Genomic DNA, 23,854 nt, shown 5'->3' on the forward strand with positions numbered 1-23,854 from the left:
ACACGAAAGAAAACAATTTCTTAGGATCAACACCAAGAATGTATGCCATCCCGATCAAATTATTTCTGGATTACTCTACTGTCTCTGAAATCCATCATCCAATAGGGGAGCCGACTGGAACCTTGGGCAAGGTCGGGGGTGAGGACAGCTCTATGACCCTGGAAGGGATAGGGCTTCAGGCAGAAGGCACAGGGGTATGGGGGTACTGGGCCCTCTCAGAGCTGTCCAGATCTCACCACGCCCTCTGCCCACCAGCCCTCAGTACTGCCTACAGCATGCCACCCAGGCTCTAGTGGCGATTTATAGCTGTGGAAGTGGTACTGGCTGGAGCCCCAGGACATTCTGAATTGCTGGGCCCTAGGGTAGCTGCTCCTTTTGCTCTCCCCCATCTCCCGCTGGCAGGCCTGACATCCAAGATCCAAGTGCAGGGGTCTGCCCATGCACCAAAGCTGTCTGGTATAGAGGGGACCAAAGGAGAGGGAACATTCTCTTACCTCTGAATTCAGATTTATTGGACCCTTCATGTTGTAGGGGTTAATTGTGGAAGAACTCTGTACGTCTGAAGTATAGGGGTGGTGAGGCCTGCATTCCCCCCCACCCCATTCCCTGCTACTGATGAGCCAGAAGCAAGCCTCTAGGAACATATGCCACTGTAGCAAGAATGAATTGTAGATAAGGGCAGGAACACAACAATCCTGTTTACCAAATGTACTGATCATGTAAACAAAGTCAAAGGACAAGCAGTACAGCTGAGCCATACTGTAACAAGCGATGAGTAACCCTCGGAAACTTCCTAACTGCAAGACAGGGTAAAAACATGTATATAAGCTACACAATGGTATGGCAATTTGGACCTCACCGATGGGCTTTGGTACCGGTGCCTCAGAAGCCTACATGATCTCCCGCTTCATCTGCAGCTGAAACGGGGTCCCCAGCTTGCATAAGCGATGTAAGACACTGCTTTTCGTGTCATGAGAATGGACAGCATTTTACAGTTCTAAGAAAACCAACTTTCAACTTCATGGTTGATCTCTCTTCCTCTTCTCTCTGAAAGTATCTTGCCTACTCTCCACCTCCTCATCCAAGGGAATTTTGAGGCTTGGCATGTTTTCAATGAAACATCAGTTACAAGTTCTATCAAATAAAAAAATTCTGCAAACTATCCTGGCCTCTGTCCCCAAGGTCATCACAATTTCTCTCAAAGCAGATTGTATTATTGTTGTCTTTCTGGTTGCACCCAAACATCATAAGGGAGGAAAAATGTAAGTTAGATGTGAATAATACCTAAAATGAATAAATATGTATATAGTAGAGGCATTTAAAGTCTCAGGTACAACTCCTCTCATTACTATGCATCCTGCACTCTGTGAGAACAGCAGTGATTTTTCAGGTGCAGACATCACACATATCTTACAAAAAGTCTGTAAGGCTCCTACAAGGTCTTACCATTCATACTTCTTCTAATACTGTGGAGTTGATATCTTGATCCATGCTGATGCAGTGTTTGATAGAAGGGTTTTACGGAATATATGGCCCCAGTTACCCTTAAATTCCTTTTCAATTCTACATGGGTAAATTAAATCCTTCTCCCTCCTTCCCTAGGGATGATTTACTACTTTCTAATTCACAATGTGAAGACTGTATGACATGGAAGAGACTAAAAGAGGGAACATTTTCTTACTTGTGAATTCAGGTATCAGGATTCTTCATGTCAGACAATCTCAGAAGATCGCAATATATCCAGAATTGCTTCTCCCCTGCCCCCCGAACTCTTGTTTACTTGTTAAGTAGTTAAAATGGAACAGGGAGTTCCTCTGGGAAATCTTTTAATTTAATTTGAAGTTTTGCTGTGTATGTTTCTAACTGAATAAAACTATTAATTTTTTCATCTTTAGAAACTATTATTCCACAGACTTCTGGCTGAGTGGTGGTCCTAAGCCCATGATACCTGGCTAGCCTCCATTTGCCACGGAGATAGGGAATGCCCCACTATGGAGAATGTCCAACATGAAGGGGCCTAAAATAGAAATTCAGTCTAGACAGAATTTTCCCTATCTAGCTTATGGACTCTAACTAGCCAATTTTTATAATGAGGAAAAGTAGTGTGGTCTAATAGTCAGTGAAGACTAGGAGCACGAGTTCTGGGGGGAATGGAAGCCAGCTTCTCTATAGCCTCTTCAATTGTCTCCATGTGGACCACACCCACAGGCCAGCGAGGGGCCTAGTTGTGCCGCAGCCTGCATGGACCTTGCTCATTGCTGTTGGGAGTCAAGTTTAACATCAGTTCTCTCCATTGTACTGGTATGGACTTAGCTCACAAGTCAGCCGGGAGGTCTGAGTTCCTGTAGCTTGCTGTCTCTGCAATTTCTGAGTGGGGGGAAAAGTAAGAAAGAAGCAATACTGACCCTCAACTCCTTCTCAGAAAGTGAAACGTTTTAAAGTTTAGCAATTCTGAAGGGAAAACTTCAGAAGCTAATGAATCTTAAACATTTTGTGAAAATTCTGCTACAAAGGAAAAGAAGGAGTCTGTTGCATGTGCCATTTGGAGAAAGAAAATTCTAGAGAGTTCTTCCTAAGGGGCAAGCCTCGGCCCAGGCTCAGAGTGAAGATGTGATTTGTCATGGACATGGGGAATGTTCCGCTGTGAAGACTGTCTGACATGGAGAGTACAGCAAATATGATTTTAAGATGTTGTTGGTCAAAATTTGTGTTTAATATACTTGATAATATCTTTTTAAATGCAGATAACAGAATTAATTAAAATAAAAAGGAAACAATTCTGAAACAATAAATAACCTGTTAGAGTTCTGTACAGTACTTAGAATTCTTCAACTGCAACAGTCCCCTCTATTTTTAAGGCTTATTTTTGATACTCTAATACAACTATGTCTTTCTTTTCTAGCATTATCATACTTAGTATAATAGTTAAGGTATTCACACTGCTGTCATGAAGTTCCATTGTTATATGATTTTATGGTGATCACTTACCAATAACTTTAACAAAATAAGCATCTGCTTCAAAGTTATTCTTTAATGTGTGAATGGCAAAGTCACCGTTGAAATAGCCTTTGCTTAGTACAATGATATCTAAGATTCCCTGTGAGGAAAAGAGTAAAAGGTTAGGATAAATTAGCAAAATAAAGAACATCTTAAGTAGCGCAAGTATACATCCTCTTAGAGATTTCTTAATTTATATGCTTAATGAGATTTATAAAACCACAAACAACTTTAATTTTATATTAAGATTCTAAATCACCTCGATTAAATAATTACATGTAACAAAATGGAATAAGTTTGCGTCTCCAACCACTCATCCCAAGTCAGAAGAGGTATTAAAACCCCTTTTAGAGTTCTGAACAACTTTTCCCCTTGATATTCCCACTCCTCAAAGCAATGTGCACTTTGGACAGCTGAAAAGGACTTCCTCTGAAGCCCAATGGTTGCAGGACAGTGCATCTTGAAAAGGTTGAAGTCGATGGTGGAAAAGGTGAGTGACTTCTTGTTCCATCACTGTAAGGACTTGCTGCATGCCCTTGAGCGAACCATCAAACTTGCTGCTTGGAGTTTTGTTGATTGCCCCTACAGGATGGTTGAGGTTGTCTACGTTGTGGGCATTGTCTCGCATGCATTTGGTCTATGGGTCACTGCTGCTGCTGTTGTCTTTGATAGGGGTAATTGTACCTCCTCCGGTATGGGTAGTATCTCTTGCATCGAAAGGGGGGGTGTATACATCCCCGGGGTGCAGAGCGTAGACTGGGAAACTTTTCCGGAGTGGAGGACCTCATCCATCTTTTCTGCTAACTTGTTTTTGTCAAAGGGGAGGTCTTCTACTTTTGTGTGAAGCTCCTTTGGAACTGCTGCGGAAATAAGCCAAGATGAGCGCCTCATCGCTATTGCAGTTGCAGTCATGCAGGCTGCTTGTGTCTGCCACATCCAGCGAGATGTGCAAGCTCGCTCTTGCCGCTGCAAAACCCTCCTGCACTAGGGACTTTAAGGCTGTGTCCAGACTCAGGGTTTTTTTCGAAAAAAGTAGCCTTTTTTCGAAAAAACTTCACCTGCATCTAGACTGCAGCCGCGTTCTTTCAAAATTAAATCAAAAGAATGTGGCTTTTCTTTCGACGGCGGTAAACCTCCTTTCACGAGGAAGAACGCCTTTTTTCAAAAGTGCTCTTTCGAAAAAAGGTGTTCTTGAATGCCAACAGGGCTTTTTAGAAAGAAAGCATCCAGACGCACTCGCTGCTTTCTTTCGAAAAAGCGGCTTGCTTTTTCGAAAGTTCCGCATGCAGTCTAGACGCTCTCTTTCGAAAGAGGCTTTTTCGAAAGTATCTTTCGAAAAAGCCTCTTTCGAAAGAGGCTTGCAGTCTAGACATAGCCTAAGAGGGGACGTTTGCTTTCTGGCAGGTATTGAAGAAGCTGTGCTATCTTTTCATAATTGTCAAAGTTGTGATTCGATAACAAGGCGGCATAATTAGAAATACATAGGAGCAGGGTTGCAGAGGAGTATACTTTCTTGCTGAATATGTCTAGCTTTTTGACATCTGGTGTTGTCTTATACTGCAGTGTTTTGGCCCGCTGTTGTGCTGCGTCTACCACCAGTGAATTCGGCTGTAGGTGGTTAAAGAGGAATTCTAGATTCTTGGAAGGGACAAAATATTTCTTGTCCGCTCTCCTGCAGGTTGGTGGCACTGAAGCTGGTGTCTGCCAGATGATGTCTGTCACTTCCATAATGGCTTCATCAATAGGGATGGCAACTTTCGCGCTCTGCCTTAGGTGCAAATTTTTCAGCAGTCGATGCGGTTTCATTTGTGCTTCTGTTATCTTTATTTCCTGGGACTGGGACACATGCTTGAAGAGGTCCTGAAACTGTTTGAAGTCGTCTGGCAGAGATGTGTCAGCTGGGAAAAACCCCTCATCCGGCGAAGAGGATGAATGGTCAGGAATTGGATTTTCAGTCTGCTGGTCCTCCGCTTCTGACAACTGTCCATCTTCCAAGTCCAACTGTTGTGTTGTGACTCCTGTGCTGCGTGTTGGAGAAGACAGGTGATGACTATGGTGTTGCTGTGGCGGAGAGTGCCCTGCTGTCGGTGGGTTGTTATGTGACGATTGTTGGTGCGCATGGTGATGGGAGTGTGAACATAACGAGTATGGAGAACCATGGCGATGATCATAATATTGATCCAATGGGTGAAGCGACGAACACCTGGGTAACCTACAACTGGTATGTCGCCTCTTGTAGGTGGCACGTAAAGAATAGTGATAGTATGGTGACCACCTATATGGTGGAGAGTAGGATCGGTGCCTGTAGTAGTCGCTATAGCCTGGGTGTCCATATGGGGAATAGTGTCTCTAATAGGACTGCTGTCTTGGGCTGTGGTGCCGGTAGGTATGGTGCAAAGGTGACACATACATTGGAGGAGAAGGGGAAGGACCTGGTGAAAATCTTGGAGAAGGAGAGTGGAGGGGCCTCTATCGTTGTAACAGATGCCTTCGCCGGAGGCTCTGCTTCTATCAATGCCATCTCCGGCTCCTGCTCCGGTGTTTGAGTAAGTTGTGGCACCGCTGTATTTGCCAGCGCTGGGACTGTTTGTAACGCAAGAGTACCACATGGCGCCGGCAATGGTGCTTGCTGCTTTGCCTGAGCCGGGAGAATTCCTTCCAGTGCCACCGCCGTCTGCGTGGTTAGCTGTTGCTCTGGTGCCGTTTGCGGAGTTGAACGGAGCAGTGCTGGCGCCCTTGTAGTGCAGGCGCTGCTTGTTGCCCCCGAGGCTGCTTTTGGTGCCGAAGAGGCTCTTTCGGATGCCGCTGCCTTCTTCGCTTTTGTCCCTAACCCAGGTACTGAGGATCGCGGGACAGAGCCAGAGGACCCTGGCTTATCTCCCGCTGTCCTGTTAGGCGGGAGCGATTTGGCAGGGAAGAACTTTTTTCTTTTATCTGCTAGCGGTTCAGGGGAAGAGACCCTTCTTTTCTGGGTCCCCCCAAGTTGGCCAGCATTCAAAGTACTGGGGTCTAGTGCCTTGTCCAGAAGGAGCATCTTGAGGTGAATTTCCCTGTCTCGATGATTGCGGGTTGTCATTTTTGAGCAGTGCCCGCATTTTTGGGTAACGTGGTTTCCCCCTAAACAGCGTATACACGCTGAATGCCCATCTGAAACTGGCATGGGCTCACTGCATAGGGCACAATTTTTAAAACCTGGAGATCCAGGCATGACTGGGTTAAAGTTTTTCTGTTAAATTCCTGGAGGCTAAGCTGTTAGTCAGTTACAGGAGGGAGCCTCAGTTACAGGAGGGAGCCAAGGGAAGCTGAGGTTTCAAGGAAGTGCTAACAAGTTTCTTTTCCTCTTTTCCTCTTTTTTTTTAAATAGATAAGAGAAGAATAGTGAAGAAAGGGGCTAACTATTTACAATTAACTAATTATAGATCCCCTGAAGGGAAGGAGAATTGCTGAAGGGATGAGAGAATCGAAGCTTCTTCTGTGGCCAGGGACAGTTGAGAAAAACTGACAGGTAAGCCGGGTGCACGTGAAGATCAAAGGTGCGAACGGTGTGTGCTGCATACCATCCATGCGTGGCCCGGCTGAATACAGCTATGCAAAGCCTCCCAGCTGCGGCGCCAGGACTAGCCCGACACCATGAGTTGAGCACCCATGGGGACCACTCGAAGAATCTGTAGTTTCCTCAAGAAGTCAGTGGTGTCTCAAAGACATCTAGAAGTGCTGTTAGAATAGGGCCCGAGGAGTGAATCAACACAGTCAGATAATCCTGCTGTCAGGATGCCTATGCCTGAGATGATGGGATGTCTGGGATTTCCAGGCTTATGGAATTTAGGTAGCAGACAGAATACTCCTAAAGTTAAAAACCAACAAATAGTAGCACTTTAAAGACTAACAAAACTAGTTGGGGATCAGGGAGTGTGTTTGGGTAGATTTAGTCCTGAGCTGTAGCAGGGAGTTTATTGAGCAGATGGTGTAGTTTATTTTGGTATTTTTCTGTAGGATCAGAGGAAAGACACCTGTAGAATGTGATGTGAGTTGTCTGGAGCCTTCTGTTCATAATCTGACCTGTTCATGACGGCTATTGCACCCCTTTAGTCAGTCTCTTTGATTATAATGTTTGAGTTGTTTTTGAGGCTTACTTCAGAACTGACTTGTTAGTCTAAAATTTACGATTTCAAAAGACAGTTTTTTAAATTAGGTTTTTCTTAGAAACCTATGTTCATAAATAACTCTTGGTAAGTTTTGAGTAAGTCCACATTATGGTTTAAAGGGCATTTTATCTCAAGGCGGTTGTTACGTCTGATTCCTGACTGCTACTCTTTGCTATTTAGGTATAATTACAATGAAAGCATCAACTGATTTTTTTTAAAAATCCATTACAACTAACAAATTACATGTAAGTGTCTCTGACTGAAATAAGATTTGTTTTCTAAGAGACTGTCTCAAAGGCCAGGTCTACAGTAGGAGTTTAGGTGAAATGTAGCCACATAAAATCAATTTCTAAATGAGTCCACACTGCTGAACCCGTTCCGTTGACCTTAAGGGCCACTGAAGTTGATTCCTTTTCACAAGGAGTAATGCAAAATTCGACCTTGCATTGTCAAATTCACAGTAGTGTAGACCCAGCATTGAAAAAGTTGAGGTTCTTGCCTACGGGAGGTACCCCACAGTCCGCTCTGCCCAGAATTTGCACCTCTTCTGCTCTCCAGGTGAACAGGAAAAACCCTGGGAAAGTTTGAATTTAATTTCCCATGTGGCCAGTGTAGTATTCTTCCAGGAAGTGGAGTGTAGCAGACACAGAGGAGGGAAACCATGTGAGCCATTGCTCTGTCCCCGCAGTCCTGCTTCCCTCCCAATGGGATCCAGCCAGTGGGAGCTGCTTAGGGCCATGCTTTCAAGCATGTGCAATCTGTGAAGCCCCTCCGCCCCAGAAAGGGCATGTGGTGCAGACACAGACATGGCCCCAGCAACTACCCGCTTTGAGTGGCATACAGGACATGGCAGTCAGGGAACCTGCCGAAGGGTTGTGCTGCACGGCTGGCCAGGAGCCACCTAGGGAAAGCACCTCCAGGCCAGAACCTGCACCTGGCACCTTACCTCCTTCCTCCCTCCCTCAAACTCCCTGCCGTAGGTCACAAACCCCTTCTTCCCCAGGTCACAGCCCAAACCCCTGCACCCCTGTCTCAAGTTACAACACCCTCCCAGACCCTGCACTCCCTCCTACAGCCTTCCCACAGGTCAGGTTCCTCTCCTACAACCAACTCTCCTCCCAGGCACTGCATCTCCTCCCACAGCTTTCCCACAGGTCAGATTCCTCTCCTGCAGCCAACTCTCCTCCCAGACACTAAATCTCCTTCTGCACCCCAATCCTCAGCCTCATGTTACACTCTCTTCCGTCACCCAAATTTCCTCCCAGACCTTACACCCCTTCACCAAAATTCCCTCCCAGACCCCCACACCACCTTCTGCACCCCAACATAGAAGAGTGAGGCCCTTGACCACTTACAGATTCTTGGAGTGGCTCCCCATCAAAAATTATTGCCCAGTCCTGGATTACATATTAATATTAGTTGCCAAATTCTCTTAATGCAGCAATAAATTATTTTTCAATCAACAAAATTATAAATCTTTGGGTATTGTGATTAAATAGCCATAGAATAAACAGCCTTTTGTTTTAACTCTAGTGATAATGATATCAAAGGGCTGCTAACCCCCTTTTTAGTATAAATGTAAAATGTACACCAAAAAAAGTAACATGAATCTCTTTCAAGGTATTTGTTTCACTCAGTCTATCAAGCTGGAAGCTCTTTCATAAATTTCTAATGGTTACTCTTCAGTTTTAAAGGATTTGTTTTAATTAACTCATTAGCTTTTATTAGCTTGTTAGATTTTCCAGTCAAATACTAAGTAGTATGTTAGTGTGAAAGTTCAAATAGGAACAGGCGGATGGCAATAAAAGGCAGAAACACAGTAAAGTGTGCTCAACTTACATCTTCATAAATGTCAAAGAAGGTTGCCACCACAGCATCTTTGATTTGATTTAGATCAGAGAGTTCCCAGTAGACTTTAAACATACGATGTACACTTCTGCAGCTTGCATTGTTACACGGGACATTCTCTAATAAAAAGGCCTGCTGATTGCTGTGAAAGAAAATAGGCATTTAATAGCTTATCTCATATAAAGAAAGAATTTGTATATCATATTTCACCTGTAATCTCTGATACTTAAATATTTATAACTTCATACCTCTTGACGAGCAACTATAATAAAAAGAAGCTAACAATTGGTGGATACTTTACATTTATGTACAATAGATATTGTACAATAGATATTGTACATAATAGCCAAAATCACAGTAATCATGCCACTCTGGTCTATCCCAGTGAATTAAAGTAGACAAACACGACCTAATCAATAGGGATTATTTTACTAACCAGTCCCCTCAAAAACAACTTATTTTGTTTTATTCCTGGAGCAGAGGTCATTTGTACTAAATTAATTTAATGATTAAAGAGAATGTGAATTATTGTAATTCTCAATAATGTCCAGCCCAACTTAAAGCATTTCCTTTAATAAAAATGTAAATGAAATACTACCTAAATAAAGAAAATGAGCCTCTACCCTTGTATCAATATATCAATGACTTCATGAATAAAATTACTCAATGTTAAGGATTTTTTTTAGTAAATTCAAATAGTTACACTAATTTCCTAATCAATACATTTTCCATTATTATTTTAAAACAATAACTTTAATAAACCAATGGTACAATAACAAAAAAGATATAAAAATAACCTGAAATTAAACATTTGCTAACCTCCAAAAAGACAAATAATACAATTACGTTGTGACAGTACAACAAGGAGAACAAAACCTGGTGTAGTGGTGCTGTAACTCAATCCAGCAGGGAATGGATTACAGATAAAACAGAGTATGATTGGGCAGTCCCAGCCAATCAGGGCCAAGCTGGGCCCTATAAAAGACTGCATGGGCTTAGAAGTGCTCACTCTTGCTCCAGCTGTGGAGCATGAAGGACCTTCTTGGGAAGCTGCACAGGGTATCTGAAACAAAGCAGGCAAAGCTGGGAAGTTCTTAGCCTGATCCAAGTCCCATGGTGCAGGCCTAATCCAGAGGCCTGAGGGACACTAAGGCTGCAGGGAGGCAGCCAGGGCAGACGAAGGTAGCAGGTCCACAAGCCCCTTACCAATGACGAGTGGCCATTTTAGACTTCAGTTTGTCCCTGAGGCAGGGCTAGATGATGGCTGGCAGTGAGTCACTGAGGCAAGATGGGTATAAAAGGACTGGTGTTTCTTGGGAAGGGGACTGCTTTAAGGCAATACCATGAGCTTGAATGGACACAGGACCTAAAGAAGCATAGAAGACAGATAACTGATAGCAAAACACTGGTTGTCAGAGGATGCTCCACGGCTGAAGGGGGAAGAGGGAAAAATGAGTTTTGGGGAAAGATTTTGCAAGCTGATGATCCCAAAACAGATTTAAATGCTACAATTGCAATGGATAAGATGAATGTTCTGAAGTGCTACGGTTTGTTACACTGCAATTATCCCCCTCCCCCGTCTTCCCTTATTTATTCTTGGATCTGGACTTTTAATACTCCAGTCATCTGAAGAAGTGGGTTGAGCCCATGAAAGCTTATGATACCATCTACATATTTTGTTAGTCTTTAAGGTGCTGCTAGATTATTTGTTGTTTTTAAAGTGTTTCCAGTTACAGACTACCCCTCTGAAACTTACAGCAAGTTTGTGACAAGTCCAATTTCTTATTTTAATGATATTTGGTGGCTTTACTATCACAAAACAAACCTTCTGAGTCTGCCAAAGAACAGAAGTCCTGAAATGGCAAAATGATATCTCTGAAAGTCCACACTTAAAAAGGGGGGGGGGGGGGGGTCAGTAGAGGGGATAGAAATCAGCACACTATAAGTTACACTAATTTTTAAAAAAGAAAAGAGAATACATAATAATTAAATAGAAATACTGATAAAAAGCAAAGCAATCTAAGCCCACCAATCAAAGGACTCTTATTTGGGACTGCCACATTACCCTTAGTATGCTATACATAACATGAGAAAAAACATTTAATTCTCCAGGAAGTGCTGAGTATGCAGATTGGTATAAATAACTTATTTACCACCTGTGTGACATTATTCCAAACAATTTATGAAGTACAGTCAAGTGAATGTAATGTTTAGTGTAATGTGACCTTCCAGAAAAAGGCTGTATATTACTACAAAGCTAAACTAAACAGGGTGAGGCATGGCTTAAAAAAATCATCCAAGAAGGATATTCTGATTTGTGTCCACCTCAAGCTTATTTTAATATATTTTTTGGGAAATAATAGTAAATATCCACTGCTCAGTTCCTCACATGCACCTGACTGTGTGTCATTCTATGAACCTTATTCTGTGTACTTTACAATGACTGACTGTTAGTTGTATCTAAAAGAAATCTGAATGACTATTATGTAGATACAAATACATATATTGATCTTTATCTTTTATATTTATTCAATTTCAGGCTGCCCCATCTAATCTGTATATTAAGGAATATTTCTATTTTACCCTACATTTGCCCTGTAGCGTAAATAATAATGAACTACTAAGAAACATTTTATTGAATTTGTTTCAAGTAATAGTGATGCAAAGGATCGTACTGCATGTTACAAATGTAGTATTTTGTACAACAAAGAATACCACGAAAACACCTTAAAATATAGTGTTCTGTATCTTTATCTATTTATTGATCATCTGCTTTGAATATGGATAGTCGTGTTCAATTTCCTAGTTGTACACTTTATGGCCACAGACTGCTATTCACAGGTAAGGCCCACACATATGGATGTATAATAAAATGAGAATATAATATTTGTCAGTGTAAATGCTTAAGTTACTACTTTGTTCAAATGCACTATATACTTGGAAAATAATTTGTTAGGTTTTATGTTTATAGTTTAATACCCATTTGCCATGCTTTTGGTATATTACATGAAAAATGTGTTGAAAATAACTGCTTACCATTAATTTTATTACAGTTTAGAAAAAACACCTAATAATTTACAGGTGCATATAGAGTACTTAAATTAGTTTAGCGACTCTAATAATATTGAAAAGACAGTACAAAAAACTGAATACATTAGAACAAAACTGAAGAGGTTAACTTTTGTATAGTAACTTGATTTAAAGCTTCTTACCTATTTATTATAATCTGAATAGAGGAAACTCCAAGAATTTAAATACAACCCTATTCAAAAGAGAGAAGATAGATGCATTTGTGTTGCCTAGATTGGAATTCTAATCTGCAGCTTCTGATTCAAGTATTTAAGTAAATCATCCTTCATAGTCAGAAAACCACATAGCAGTCTATTTGAATTAAATCTCTTCTACTATAAGGGTTTTTTAGCTTAAAAGGCAAACTTGGGATCAAAAAACAAGTGTGTCTATTTAAATATATTAATGCTGTCAATGTTACAAGGCTGTTATTCAAAATCAGTAGGATGTGGCCGAAGATGAAATAGCACGATCTTATTCCAGATATAAAAACTAGGGATGTTAGATAGCAGGTAATAGAACAGTCAAATAACCTCATGAATTATTGGTTACTAAAGTATTCTATATAATCTTGGGGCAGGGTTGGCAACCAGTGCACTCCAGCCCCACTCCTGGGGAGCCCCCTGCCATCGTGTGCTGCTTCTCTATCAGAGGCAGTAGCGTGGGGTGCCAGGCGGGAGCTGGTCTGTGGGGGGAGCCAGTTTAAAAACCAGCTCTCTCATGGCCCAGCTGCCTGTCACCCCATGCTGCTGCCTCTGATACATGGACCCACAGACAGAAGGTGCTGTGGGGGGAGGAGGCCTGCCATGAAGCAGCCTGTCCGGCAGCAGTCCATGTCCATGGGGGGTCCCAGCTACCCATGGACGAAGGCTGCTCCAGCCTCTGTCTGCAGAGAGCTCTGATCCCCTGTAACCTGGGACTGCTGCCTGCCATGGACAGAGGCTGCTTGTAGCCAGACAAGAACCGCCCTGTAACATCCTTCTTTGCTTGCCTGGAGCATACAGGGCACACAGAGCAGTAAGATCCTTGACAGAAGGCCCAGATATGCAGGCTGCTGTGACCCTGGATGGCTGTAAACAGAGATAAGCCAATTGCTGACCAAGAGGCTGAGGAGTGCCCTTGACTGAAACCTATATTGATACTAACACACACTGTCCGGGGGGAGGAATCTCCTGCCCAGTAAAAAAATGTCCAATACTCACAATTTAGTTATCTCTCTTGCAAGTGTAAATTAAGTTGAAACTCCCTTGTAAGAACTGGCGTCACAAAGACGGACCAACACAATTTGGCATCTTAAATAAGAAAGAGGATATGGGCCCCTGTGGGTATAAAGATGGGTCCAGCAGCACGCTTACTCTGAGCGTCAATCTACTATTTATCTGCTGGTTGGGTTAGGTGATTGGCCTCCTGAGGTTCCATGAGGACACCCACCTCGTATTCGTCTTTCCTAGGAATTGAGGAACTGGCCCTGGCCTGATACGCTGGAGTTGAGAGGCACAGAAGGGGGTAAAAATTGTACCTGGATGTGTCCTTTGTCTTAAGTGTACAAATAGTCTTAGAGCTCTTTAAAGATTAAGCTGTCACTTGGTACCATTATTTCTATTTTCTATCTTTATTTTCTTTGTAACCATTTTTAAGATCTATATTTGCTAGTAGTTAAGAAATAGAGCAATAGCCATTGTAACCATATGAAGCTTGTTTAATAAACCTGTAACTGTTTAAGCTTTAACCTGACTCCTTCAGTTGCTGTAACAGAACCAAGCACAATTTAAAAGAACTTCAGCCGGTCATAAGGGACAGATACAGGCAGAGCTAGGCATTTGGATCGTGTCGCTTCCAGAGGACAGATCCGTAGAGGCATCTCTCAGTCTTCCCTAGGCTGCCCACTGTGAAGGGATCCTGTATCCTAGCAGTTAAAATCTGAGATGTAATAAGCTCTTCCTATAAACCCCGGAGCGTCTGTCAGCCTGTTGGCTGCCCTCCATGAAGGGATCCCGATCCTAGAGGACAAAGACACAGACGTTAAACTCCTTGGGGCCTTGTGTCCCAGCAGTTGAAGACTCAGGTGTAACACACACACACACACACACACACACACACACACACACACACACACACACACACCCTGACCATCGGCTGACACTGCTGCATAGGATAGGATGAGGAGCAGCCTTTGTTTGCAGGGAGCTTGGACCCATCCCCACTGACGGGCTGCTGCTGTGAAGCAGCCTCTGCCCATGGTGGGTCCAGGCTCGCCACGGACAGAGGCTGGTCTGCAGGACGCGGAGCAGTCTCTGCCTCAGCGAGCTCGGACCCACCGCAGGCAGAGGCTGCTTTGTGGCAGCCTCCCCTGTGCCCATCTCCCATGTTGCTGCCTCTGATACAGACAGCAGAGGCAGGGGGCAGGCAGCAAGGTGGAGCCGGTATGGGGATGGGACGGGACGGGACGGGCTTTAAGCCAGTTCCCTCCAGCACTGGGTCCTGTTTTGTCCCTCTCTTGCTGCCTTGGGAGGGGGAGGAAGGAAATACGAGTAGTCAAGAAGATTAATTGATAAGTCTAGGCTTATTGGTTAATCATATACTCAACTACTTGTTTAGATCTCTAATGAAAACACTTGTAGCTATTTATTATTTTTCTTCTTATTCACTTTGAAGGAAAGTAATCAAAGTAATCTCTGGTGATCTCAAAACATATAATATTTCTACTCCAATGCTTTGTAAAGAATTGCAAAAAAAATCCATGCTGAACTATTTTTTCAGAAGGATATTAAATTCATATAATAATTTTTTAAACTTTATTATTCCATGTCAGAAGGCCAATATTGTAGATTAGCATGGCCTCAAATGAATACAATGCTGTATGCCTCTTTAAATTCTCTTAAGTTACAATATCATAGTAATTAAAACTTGGGCTTCCAGAACTCTAGCCCAGACTCAAGTCAAAGGTTTACAAAAAAGCTGTTATCACTTCATCATAGTAATCAATTACTGAAATTAGATCTGCAGAGGTTGTATTAGAATTATAAGAAAATAATGAAATAGCTTGGTCCAAATAGAGGGCTCTTTAGTAACTGGCTTAAGTTTCCATTTTTGTTTTATTTCAAGCAAAGTTTTAAAATTTAATTCTTACGGTTCATGTGAATTCCAGGAGTTCTATGAGCAAATGATGAATTTACTTAAATCTGTCTAAAACCATGAATTAATAACATAAGCAAAAGTAAAATGTGACAGTGATTTTAGGCCTTCAGAAAATGCTAGAACACCGTTTCTGTGATACTTATGCATATAGTAAATATGCTGCATTTTTCCAATTACTGTATTTCTCAGCTCTTAAATTAGCATCTATGCTGTCCCAGCTACATTTTCTACTCTTCAAACCCTTTTTTCTGACAAGTCTGAGAAAACCACCCTGCTCTTTGAGGCCTATTTTGCACTAGAGCAGAAGATTGAAGTAAGATACACAACTCCAGCTATGTAAATGATGCAGCTGGGATCGATGTATCGTACATCATGTTTCCAAACCATCCACACAACAGGAAGCCGACAAGAGCAAACACTCCCATCGACTTGGCTTCCCTTACTCCTCACGAGGAGCAGGACAACCAGTGCCTTTGGTGCTCTCTGAGTTCGACTGAGTGGGAAGATCGTCTTAGGCAACAACGATCTTCCACATTCTGTAGTCATGCCCTGAGTTCCTCTCATCTTTCCTCAGAGCTGCCTGTCAGCATGCCCATCTGCAATTTTAGATTGTAGGTCAGACTGTGTAATGTTCAGTTGGTAATGTTCATTTACTAATCGGAGCTGTAGAAGTGGCCTCATTTCTTCTTCCCAGCTCTGTAGCAGATGTGAACAACAGATTGTGGCAGAGCACAATACTGAGAGGAGACATGGAGAGAAAGGATGCTAGAGGAAGAGGAAAGGAGGGGTAGAGGAAGAGAGAAGGAAGAAAGTATTGCATAGTAATGAACTAGGAAAATGGAGGTCCCTTTTCATTTCTCTCCTCCCCCCAAACCGTTATACACACCATCACTACCAAACAAAACTTTATCTGCACCCGGCAAGCCAGTGGTCAACAATCTTGTTTTGTAAGTTCAAAAATCTAGTCATTATAAAAAAGCAGTAAGCAAAGGCAATAAAAAACAGGTTAAAATAAAAAGAAAAGTCTCTGACTCCAACATTGGTGAAGCTTAGCCGCATCGTTATTAGGATGCTTTTTGGTGATGCACACCAAAAAATGTACAATTCTAGACTTTCCCCCATATGCTGGGAAAACAAAGGATCCTTGATAAATGACACAAAGCATCAGAGGGGGTGTATTTTAGGAGATACGAAGTCTGCAAAAGCCAAATTAATTTCTTGAAAGCTTATCTACAAAACTCTTGCCATCTTTACAAGCAACTTAAATCTATCTCAGCTACCATCATTCATCAATGTCCCAATTCACTCAGTTCTATGATTAATGGATAGTATACTAGACACACTTCCACCATGTATTCTAATGTCCTTAAATATATAAATTGACCATCCACCTGAAATCTGTCCAATGTGAAGATGAATAAAAATTTAGATGCAATAATGAAAGTTGTGGAATGAAAGGCTGCTGTGTTAATGATGCTCTAATACCAATTAAAACTATAGTTGATATTAGCCAGGGAAGTAGAAATCCAAATTTCACCGAAAATGTTTGGGTACTGGGTGTTCCATAAAGACAAGGAACTTTCCAGTGTAACCATGTATTTATTCAGTAATGAGTTATTAAATTAGCTTTTTTTGTTTAAATAGCTTGTTTCTAAAAACACTCCAGTCTAACACCATATTTGCTATATTAATTTTTTTGCAGTCCTCTAGGTGCCAGACTAGTAAATGATAATATCCCACACAGATCTGTTTTTTCTTTCTCCTGCTAAAGTTAGATTTTTATAATATTCAGATACACAAACTGTGATAAAGAAAAAGTATAGACTTGACATTTGTTATACTTTTTTTAAAAAGGCATAAAAATAATTGTTATTCCCTACTTTTGGACTTAAAGTGAATCCTTGTATACACTACAACTGTCCCTTTGTACTACTTGTCATATGCACCAAAATAATGAAGAAAAATGTTAATTGGAGGCATGGCAGGGAAATATTTTGACATCTGTATAAGTGATAGGACATTTTGGGACATTGTTATCAGAGACCTCTTTGTATCCTTTTTTCTTCCATTTTTGAACATTTTTCAATTACTGTCTTCCAATTCTTGTAAACAAATTTTGAAGGTTTACTATCAATATTTTTCATTGTCAATGGCTCAAAAAGTGCATCTAACTAATCTAACTGGCAAAAAGATAAAAATACGAAAGAAAAAAATACAGCCAACTCAAGGAACTGAGTGGCAAGCACATGGTTTCTTATAATGTTTGAACAGTTGGTATCATAAGAGAGCATGTGTGCAGTTCAAATGATCAAAGCTTTCAAGAGAGTTTTGGTATGTGGCTTGTGTAGGCACATATAAAAGTTGGAGCTTTCAGACAATACTCAAAAGAATAATTACTGGTTTGGTTATTTCACCCTGTTTTAAAATTGATTTTTGTTTGAAGCACAGACATCTGCATTCTAGCTTTTATTGCCTTCCTGAATCTTTTTTCTTCACTTCCTGCATTTTAAATAGGTTGACAACTCTAAAATTATCTTTAATTAAGCAGCTGTGTACAATTATGTCTTAAAAGTCAGAACAAATTGTTTCTCTGAAAAGTAACTTACTTTCTTAACATTTTCAGTTAGCACTGAATATATGATCTGTAATAAAAGGACTACAATTGTCTTAGTACAACCTTAATACCCCATACCAATAAGAATAATACCAGTTGTTTCTTTTGGCTCCTGCAGTTAATGTTTTCCTTGATTTCTGGGTCTTCTCTGATTATGGTGTTTAATGGCCTTGTCCTTCATTTATTTTCTTAAGAGCTGTACTGATGTTGCAATTATAGCATCAAGAAACACACATTATATTTGAAAGAATAATGATACTTATACCACACACTGAAACACAGAGTCAAAGAATACACATTAACACATTCAGGATGAATGTGTCCAAGAAGAAAACCCACTAACGAAAGCTCTAACACCTTTCTTTACCAACAGAAACTCCCCACAATTATATACATTGAATAAAAAAATTCCAATTACCTAGCCTGACAGCTGAAAATTTAATTCAGATTTCTCCTATCAAAATGTTCCAGGGAAAAGATCTAGACAATATAATATAGATGTTTTCTGGGTAGCATGTTAACAAAAATTAGTGTTAAAGAGACATATATACAACTTAATATACTCCTGTATCTTCTTTAACATCAACAGTGAAACCTTCATCGCACACGTCAATGGGATTTTTGCCATCAATGTTGAGATGAGGCCAGTATTTCACCCAAAATACACAAAATATTTGCAGAACTTCCTGCCCCGCCAGTATCAATGTTTACTGACTTCTTAAAATGCCAAACTATTATTCAATATATTAAAATCTATTGGAGTCTTTGATTTACTACTGTTCATATCAAACTGAATACACACTGTGTATGTATAAGCCCTGATAAAGACAAACACTTAAACTCCAGGGGCTAGCCAAGTTAGTCTGTACAGGATAAACTTAAAAAAAACAACAACCAAAAAACCAAATAGTCTGGTAGCACTTTAAAGATTAACAAAACATGTAGCTGGTACCACATGCTTAAATTATTTGGTTAATAAAGATGTCTTTTCTTAATCAGAACCAGGAAGTGGAAGTATTTCAAATGTAACGTTTGGACTTCTGAACTACAAATAGAAAAAATACTAAATGATTTTAAATAATTAGAACCAGTACTTCTGATGGTAGTACTTCTGATGGATCAGATCATGAATTCACATAGCAAAAGATTTACAATATCATTCTAGGATAGGAGACTTAAAAACAAAGCAGTGGGACAAACTGACAGGTCATATTGATAAAGGGTAAATTGAGAGAGTGGGACAAACCTATAGTACAGATTAGAAACTTTCAGAGAATGGAGCTATTTTATTATGATTGTGTAGTACCTAGACCAATAGGATCATGATCTCAGACTGGTTCTGTAGACACTACAGTAAAACATATTCCTCCCCTCAAACGGATAGAAAGCATCATCAAATAACACCATCTGTAATATTATACTGAGAGTTGACATAGATGCTAATAATTTATATATACACTGCAGCACTAAAATAATAGGGTAAAGCAACACACTGAAAGATGACACTCAGGAAAGATTCCATTTATATACATTCTAGGTGTTCTTTTATTTGCAGAATAACAAAATTTACAGAAGCATTTCGTGTACCCAATATGATATTACCCTTAGAAAAATATTTTATGCATTCCTCCTACAAAGAATCAACTGATCAGAGATGCAGTAAGTAGGAGTTTTAACCTGACCTATGAAATCAGCTTGGATTTTGTCTGCAGCAAAACAACATTTTCAATTTTTTTCTTGAAACAACCAGTTGAACATCAGAACAGGATAGATGTAAATGATAAAAATGTGAAGCAGTATCAAAAACATCTTTTCCAAGAAGGTAGACTATCCAGAAGACTCCCTGTGTGTGCACGCGCATGCACACATATATCTTTGCATGAATTTTAAAGAGGACTAAGAAGAGCTCTACTGAGGAATACTGCTATGTAGCTTGCTGTGCTTGATACTGTGGAGAAGATGTGCACTTCTACTCTATAGTGCCTATCATATGAGGATATCAGAAAAGTTTTAAAACATTTAGCCATGATAATCAGATTATGTGTAACTGATGTGCCTCACATATCTGAGCCTATGTGGCAAGTTATACACATGGGCTACGTCTACACTAGCCCCATAAAACGGAATAGTCATGCAAAGCAGGTAAGTCAGAACAGGGAAATCCGCGGGGGATTTAAATAAACATGTCCGCCGCTTTTTTTCCGGCTTGGGGAAAGTAGGAATAAGAGATCCTCCGGAAAAAGGCTTTATTCCGGAGGATCGCGCCAGTCTAGACGCTTTTTTCCGGCTTTTCCCCAAGCCGGAAAAAAAGCGGCGGACATGTTTATTTAAATCCGCGGGGGATATTTAAATCCCCCGCGGATTTCCCTATTCTGACTTACCTGCTTTGCATGACTATATTCCGTTTTATGGGGCCAGTGTAGACGTAGCCATGAAGTTGTACAAATGATGAAACTGAAAACCAAATTCATAGAGAGAGCCTGTGGTAGTTTTGATAATAGAATCCAGTTCACACACACTGACTTTTAGTGACAGGGCTGAATTGACACGTTCATCGCTAAAAGCTGCATAGAATAAACATACTATTAGTCTTGGTCTTTTTAATTATAAGATCATACTTCGTCAAATAGTATGGGAAAAGAAGCCAATACACTTTTGAGCTAGTAAACCTACTAACTGAAAACTGAACAACAGGGTTCTACAGAAATTAATTCAGATAATTAGAGCTGATTTGTATTGATCTATTACTCCTAGTCGCACATATGACAATTTATAAGCTTATGAGGTGAGTATACTAGAAAGAATACTTGACTATACCTTATGATTTATCTCAGATTGGTAACTAAATCATGAATGGCCAGCCAATAATTAGTGAAAGGCACGTTCCTAAAGATACAACACAATTCTGAGCTTCCTGCATTCTGAACATATTAAAATTATCAGAACTTTAAAAAACGCTTTTATTGTGTTCAGCATTTGTTATAAGTCAGGGAGCAAACTCATAGTATCATGCACATTAATCAAATTTTGATTATTCCTCATTTAGAAGAGTAGAGTGGAAGAATTACTTCTTGTGTCTTGCTTATAATAATCCCTGCTAATACAACCCAGATGCTTTTTTCTGCAATAGTATTATATTGATGACTCTTATTTAGTTTGTGATCCACTATAAATCCCAGATCCTTTTCTTCAATACTTCCTTCTAAGCAGCCATATCTCATTTTGTGCTTGTGCTGTGTGGACTATTCTTCCCAAGTACATTATTTTGTATTTGTTCTAACTGAATATCATCCTATTTATTTCAGGCCATTTCTCCAGTTTGTCAAGATAATTTTCCAAAGTGCTTGCAATCCTTCCCAACTTGGTATCATGCACAAACTTTACAGCTGTACCCTCTCTGGCATTATCTATATAATTTATGAAGATATTGAAAAGAACTTTTCTACGGACTATTGGTAACTACTGTGTGCTTTTCCAACCTGTGGTGCACCCAAATTATAGTAGGTTCATCTAGGCTACATTTCTCCACTTTATGACAAAGTCATGTGAGGCAGTATCAAAAGCCTTACTGAATTAAACATATATTACATTTAATGCTTCTCCCCATCTGCAAGGCTTGTTACGCTATCAAAGAAGGGTATTAGATTGGTTTGACATGTTTTGTTCTGACAAATCCCTGTTGACTATTACTTATTATCTTTGCGTGTCTACAAATTGATCAACTCTGCTCCACTATCTTTCTAGGCACCAAAGTTAAGATGACTGAACTATAATTCCCTGGACTGTTCTTAGTTGCCTTTTTATAGATAGATACTATATTTACCTTTGACCAGTCTTCTGTGATTTTCTCCTGTCATTCACAAATTCTTAGAAATGCTAATGGCTCAGAGATCTCTTCATCCAGTTTAAGTATTCTTAAGAATTGGTTTGCAAAGACAATAATGTAGAACAAAGAGGTGCCTACTCATTTGTCTTGATTACAAACCCCTGGACACGTCATAAGATCATGTCTAGACATCTTGTAATAGCAAACAAAACTACATTATATGCTAACTTTTGATTGTTTATATCCTCTCATCTAACTTTCATCTTGGTTCTTATTAATATCATCAACATTCAGTACTATTTCTAAGATAAATTACCACATTTAAGAACTTATTTTATTATGCAGCTTATAGTAACGGAAAAACAACAACAAAGTCAGTTTTATGTAAGATGGGGAACAAGAGTAAAAAAAACATTGTGAGGGAGGTGGGCTAGCTGCTGTTGTTTATCTTGTATAATGCAATATGTAATAATTATCAGGGCTCGACAATTATAAGACAGCACAGCTGCACAGCACGGTCAGCACATGCGCAGCGTGGTCTGTGCATGTGCAGCATGCTGAACCGCACGGCTGGTGAGCAGGGCTTGCCGCCGCTAGGCGAGCCCTGATAATTATCGTAGAAAAATGTAATTTGCTTATATAACCTTTGCTATGTTCTAAGCATAGATATGTTTTTAACCTTTATCAGGGTACATATGTAAAAGGGTTGGTGACTCTTTTAGAGTTCCAAGACAACATTTATCCACATCACAGAATCAACTGCGTTTAATATCACAAGAAATCTCTAATCCAGGGGTGGGGAACCTATCCAGCCTCTGATGCTCAGGTCCCTCCCCAGCATTGGGGAGCCCAGTCTGGTGCCCCAGCCTCTCAAATTGCCTTGCTGGGAGCTGGAGTGCACAAAATCTATGAGGCTGGGTCCCCCTAGGCCAGGGTTTCCCAACCTATGGGTCAGGATCAAAATATGGATCGCCATTACATTTCAAAAGGGTTGCCAAGTGTCTCCCCAGGTAGCTCTGCCCTACCTCCTCCCCCTGTTTTTGAATTGGCTTGGGTCACTAAGTCTTTTAGAATTGTCAAAATGGGTCCCCATCTGGAAAAGGTTGGGAATTGCTGCCCTAGGCTCTGGTGTGCTAGCGGAATGTGGGGAGTCTCTCTCCTTCTCAGTCGGGGGCCACAGTAAGGGTTTTTCCCCCCACTTCTCACTTGTGTGCAGCCCCCAACTATTTTTCTGTGGGACAGTGGCCCCCAACCCAAAAAAAGATTCCCCACACCTGCTATAATCAATAGAAACACAAGACTAGATCGCTAAGGCTAGTCTATATGGCAATGATCTATCAGAGAATCTTTTTCCGATACTTTATTCAGAACAGGCTTTTCTGAAATTTGGCCCATCTACACTGGGTCAAATTTCAGAAAAGCCTCCTCTTTTGGAAGAGCCCTTCTTCCTCATGGGAGGAGGAAGACAGGGCTTCCGAAAAAGCATGTCTGTTCTTCTGGGGAAAAAAAAAAAAAAAAAAAAGCAGAAGAGCAGACATGTTCCCTGGACGCGGCAGAGTTTTTCCAGGATACTATCCTGAAAAAACCCAATAGTGTAGACATAGCCTTGGAAACTACAGTTGAGACCAGGGCTGGCCTTAGGGAAAATGGCGCCCTGAGAAAACTTGCATTTTGGTACTCCTGCCCTCCCTACCCTGAGTATGGCCCCCTCTTTCCCTTGGAAGCTGCCCAGCACCTTGCTCCCCTGAGTGCAGGGCTATTGTTTCTTCCCCTTGCAAAGGGAGTTGTCACAGTATTTCTTGGCCAAGTCCTTCCTTTAAGAGCTACAGGGGGAATGGATTATATTAGATTAAATATTTCCCCCAAGATATGACACACAAAAGGCAGGCTGCTGTTTTTGAATGGCATCAGATTGTGAAATGAAACAGTGGGTAAAAAAACCTGAGCAGGTCACTCGTCCTTCAGTGGGTTCTTCCTTCAAAGTCTGAGTTGCTACACAGAAGCTCCCTTGTCCCTTATGCCTGGTGTTTGGCCTGAAGCTCATGGTGAGCTCCATGCTATCATATTGGGGCTGCATCTTGCCTGAGCCCATGGCCCTCCTGCAGTCCTGACTCACCAGGAGTGCCATTTCAGATTGTGGTGGGACTGAGAAAGGCAACTTTAACTGTGACACCAGAGGATACTTAGGCACCTGATCTCTCAAGGTTTTTTTTTTGG

General features: G+C 40.9%; 1 protein-coding gene across 2 annotated transcripts in view; it reads right to left on the minus strand.

The window, feature by feature from the left end:
• Nucleotides 1-23,854, minus strand: part of ITFG1 (integrin alpha FG-GAP repeat containing 1) — a 219,877-nt gene that overhangs the window by 70,000 nt on the left and 126,023 nt on the right. For both annotated transcript variants that reach the window (XM_075940203.1, XM_006121184.4), the window contains exons 11-12: nucleotides 8,982-9,132; nucleotides 2,989-3,097 (exon numbers count right to left, since the gene is read on the minus strand). In XM_075940203.1, the coding sequence (XP_075796318.1) occupies nucleotides 2,989-3,097; nucleotides 8,982-9,132 (260 nt within the window). The remainder of the gene's footprint in view (nucleotides 1-2,988; nucleotides 3,098-8,981; nucleotides 9,133-23,854) is intronic.

This window comes from Pelodiscus sinensis, chromosome 12, assembly GCF_049634645.1.
Source record: "Pelodiscus sinensis isolate JC-2024 chromosome 12, ASM4963464v1, whole genome shotgun sequence".
NCBI lineage: Eukaryota > Metazoa > Chordata > Testudines > Trionychidae > Pelodiscus > Pelodiscus sinensis.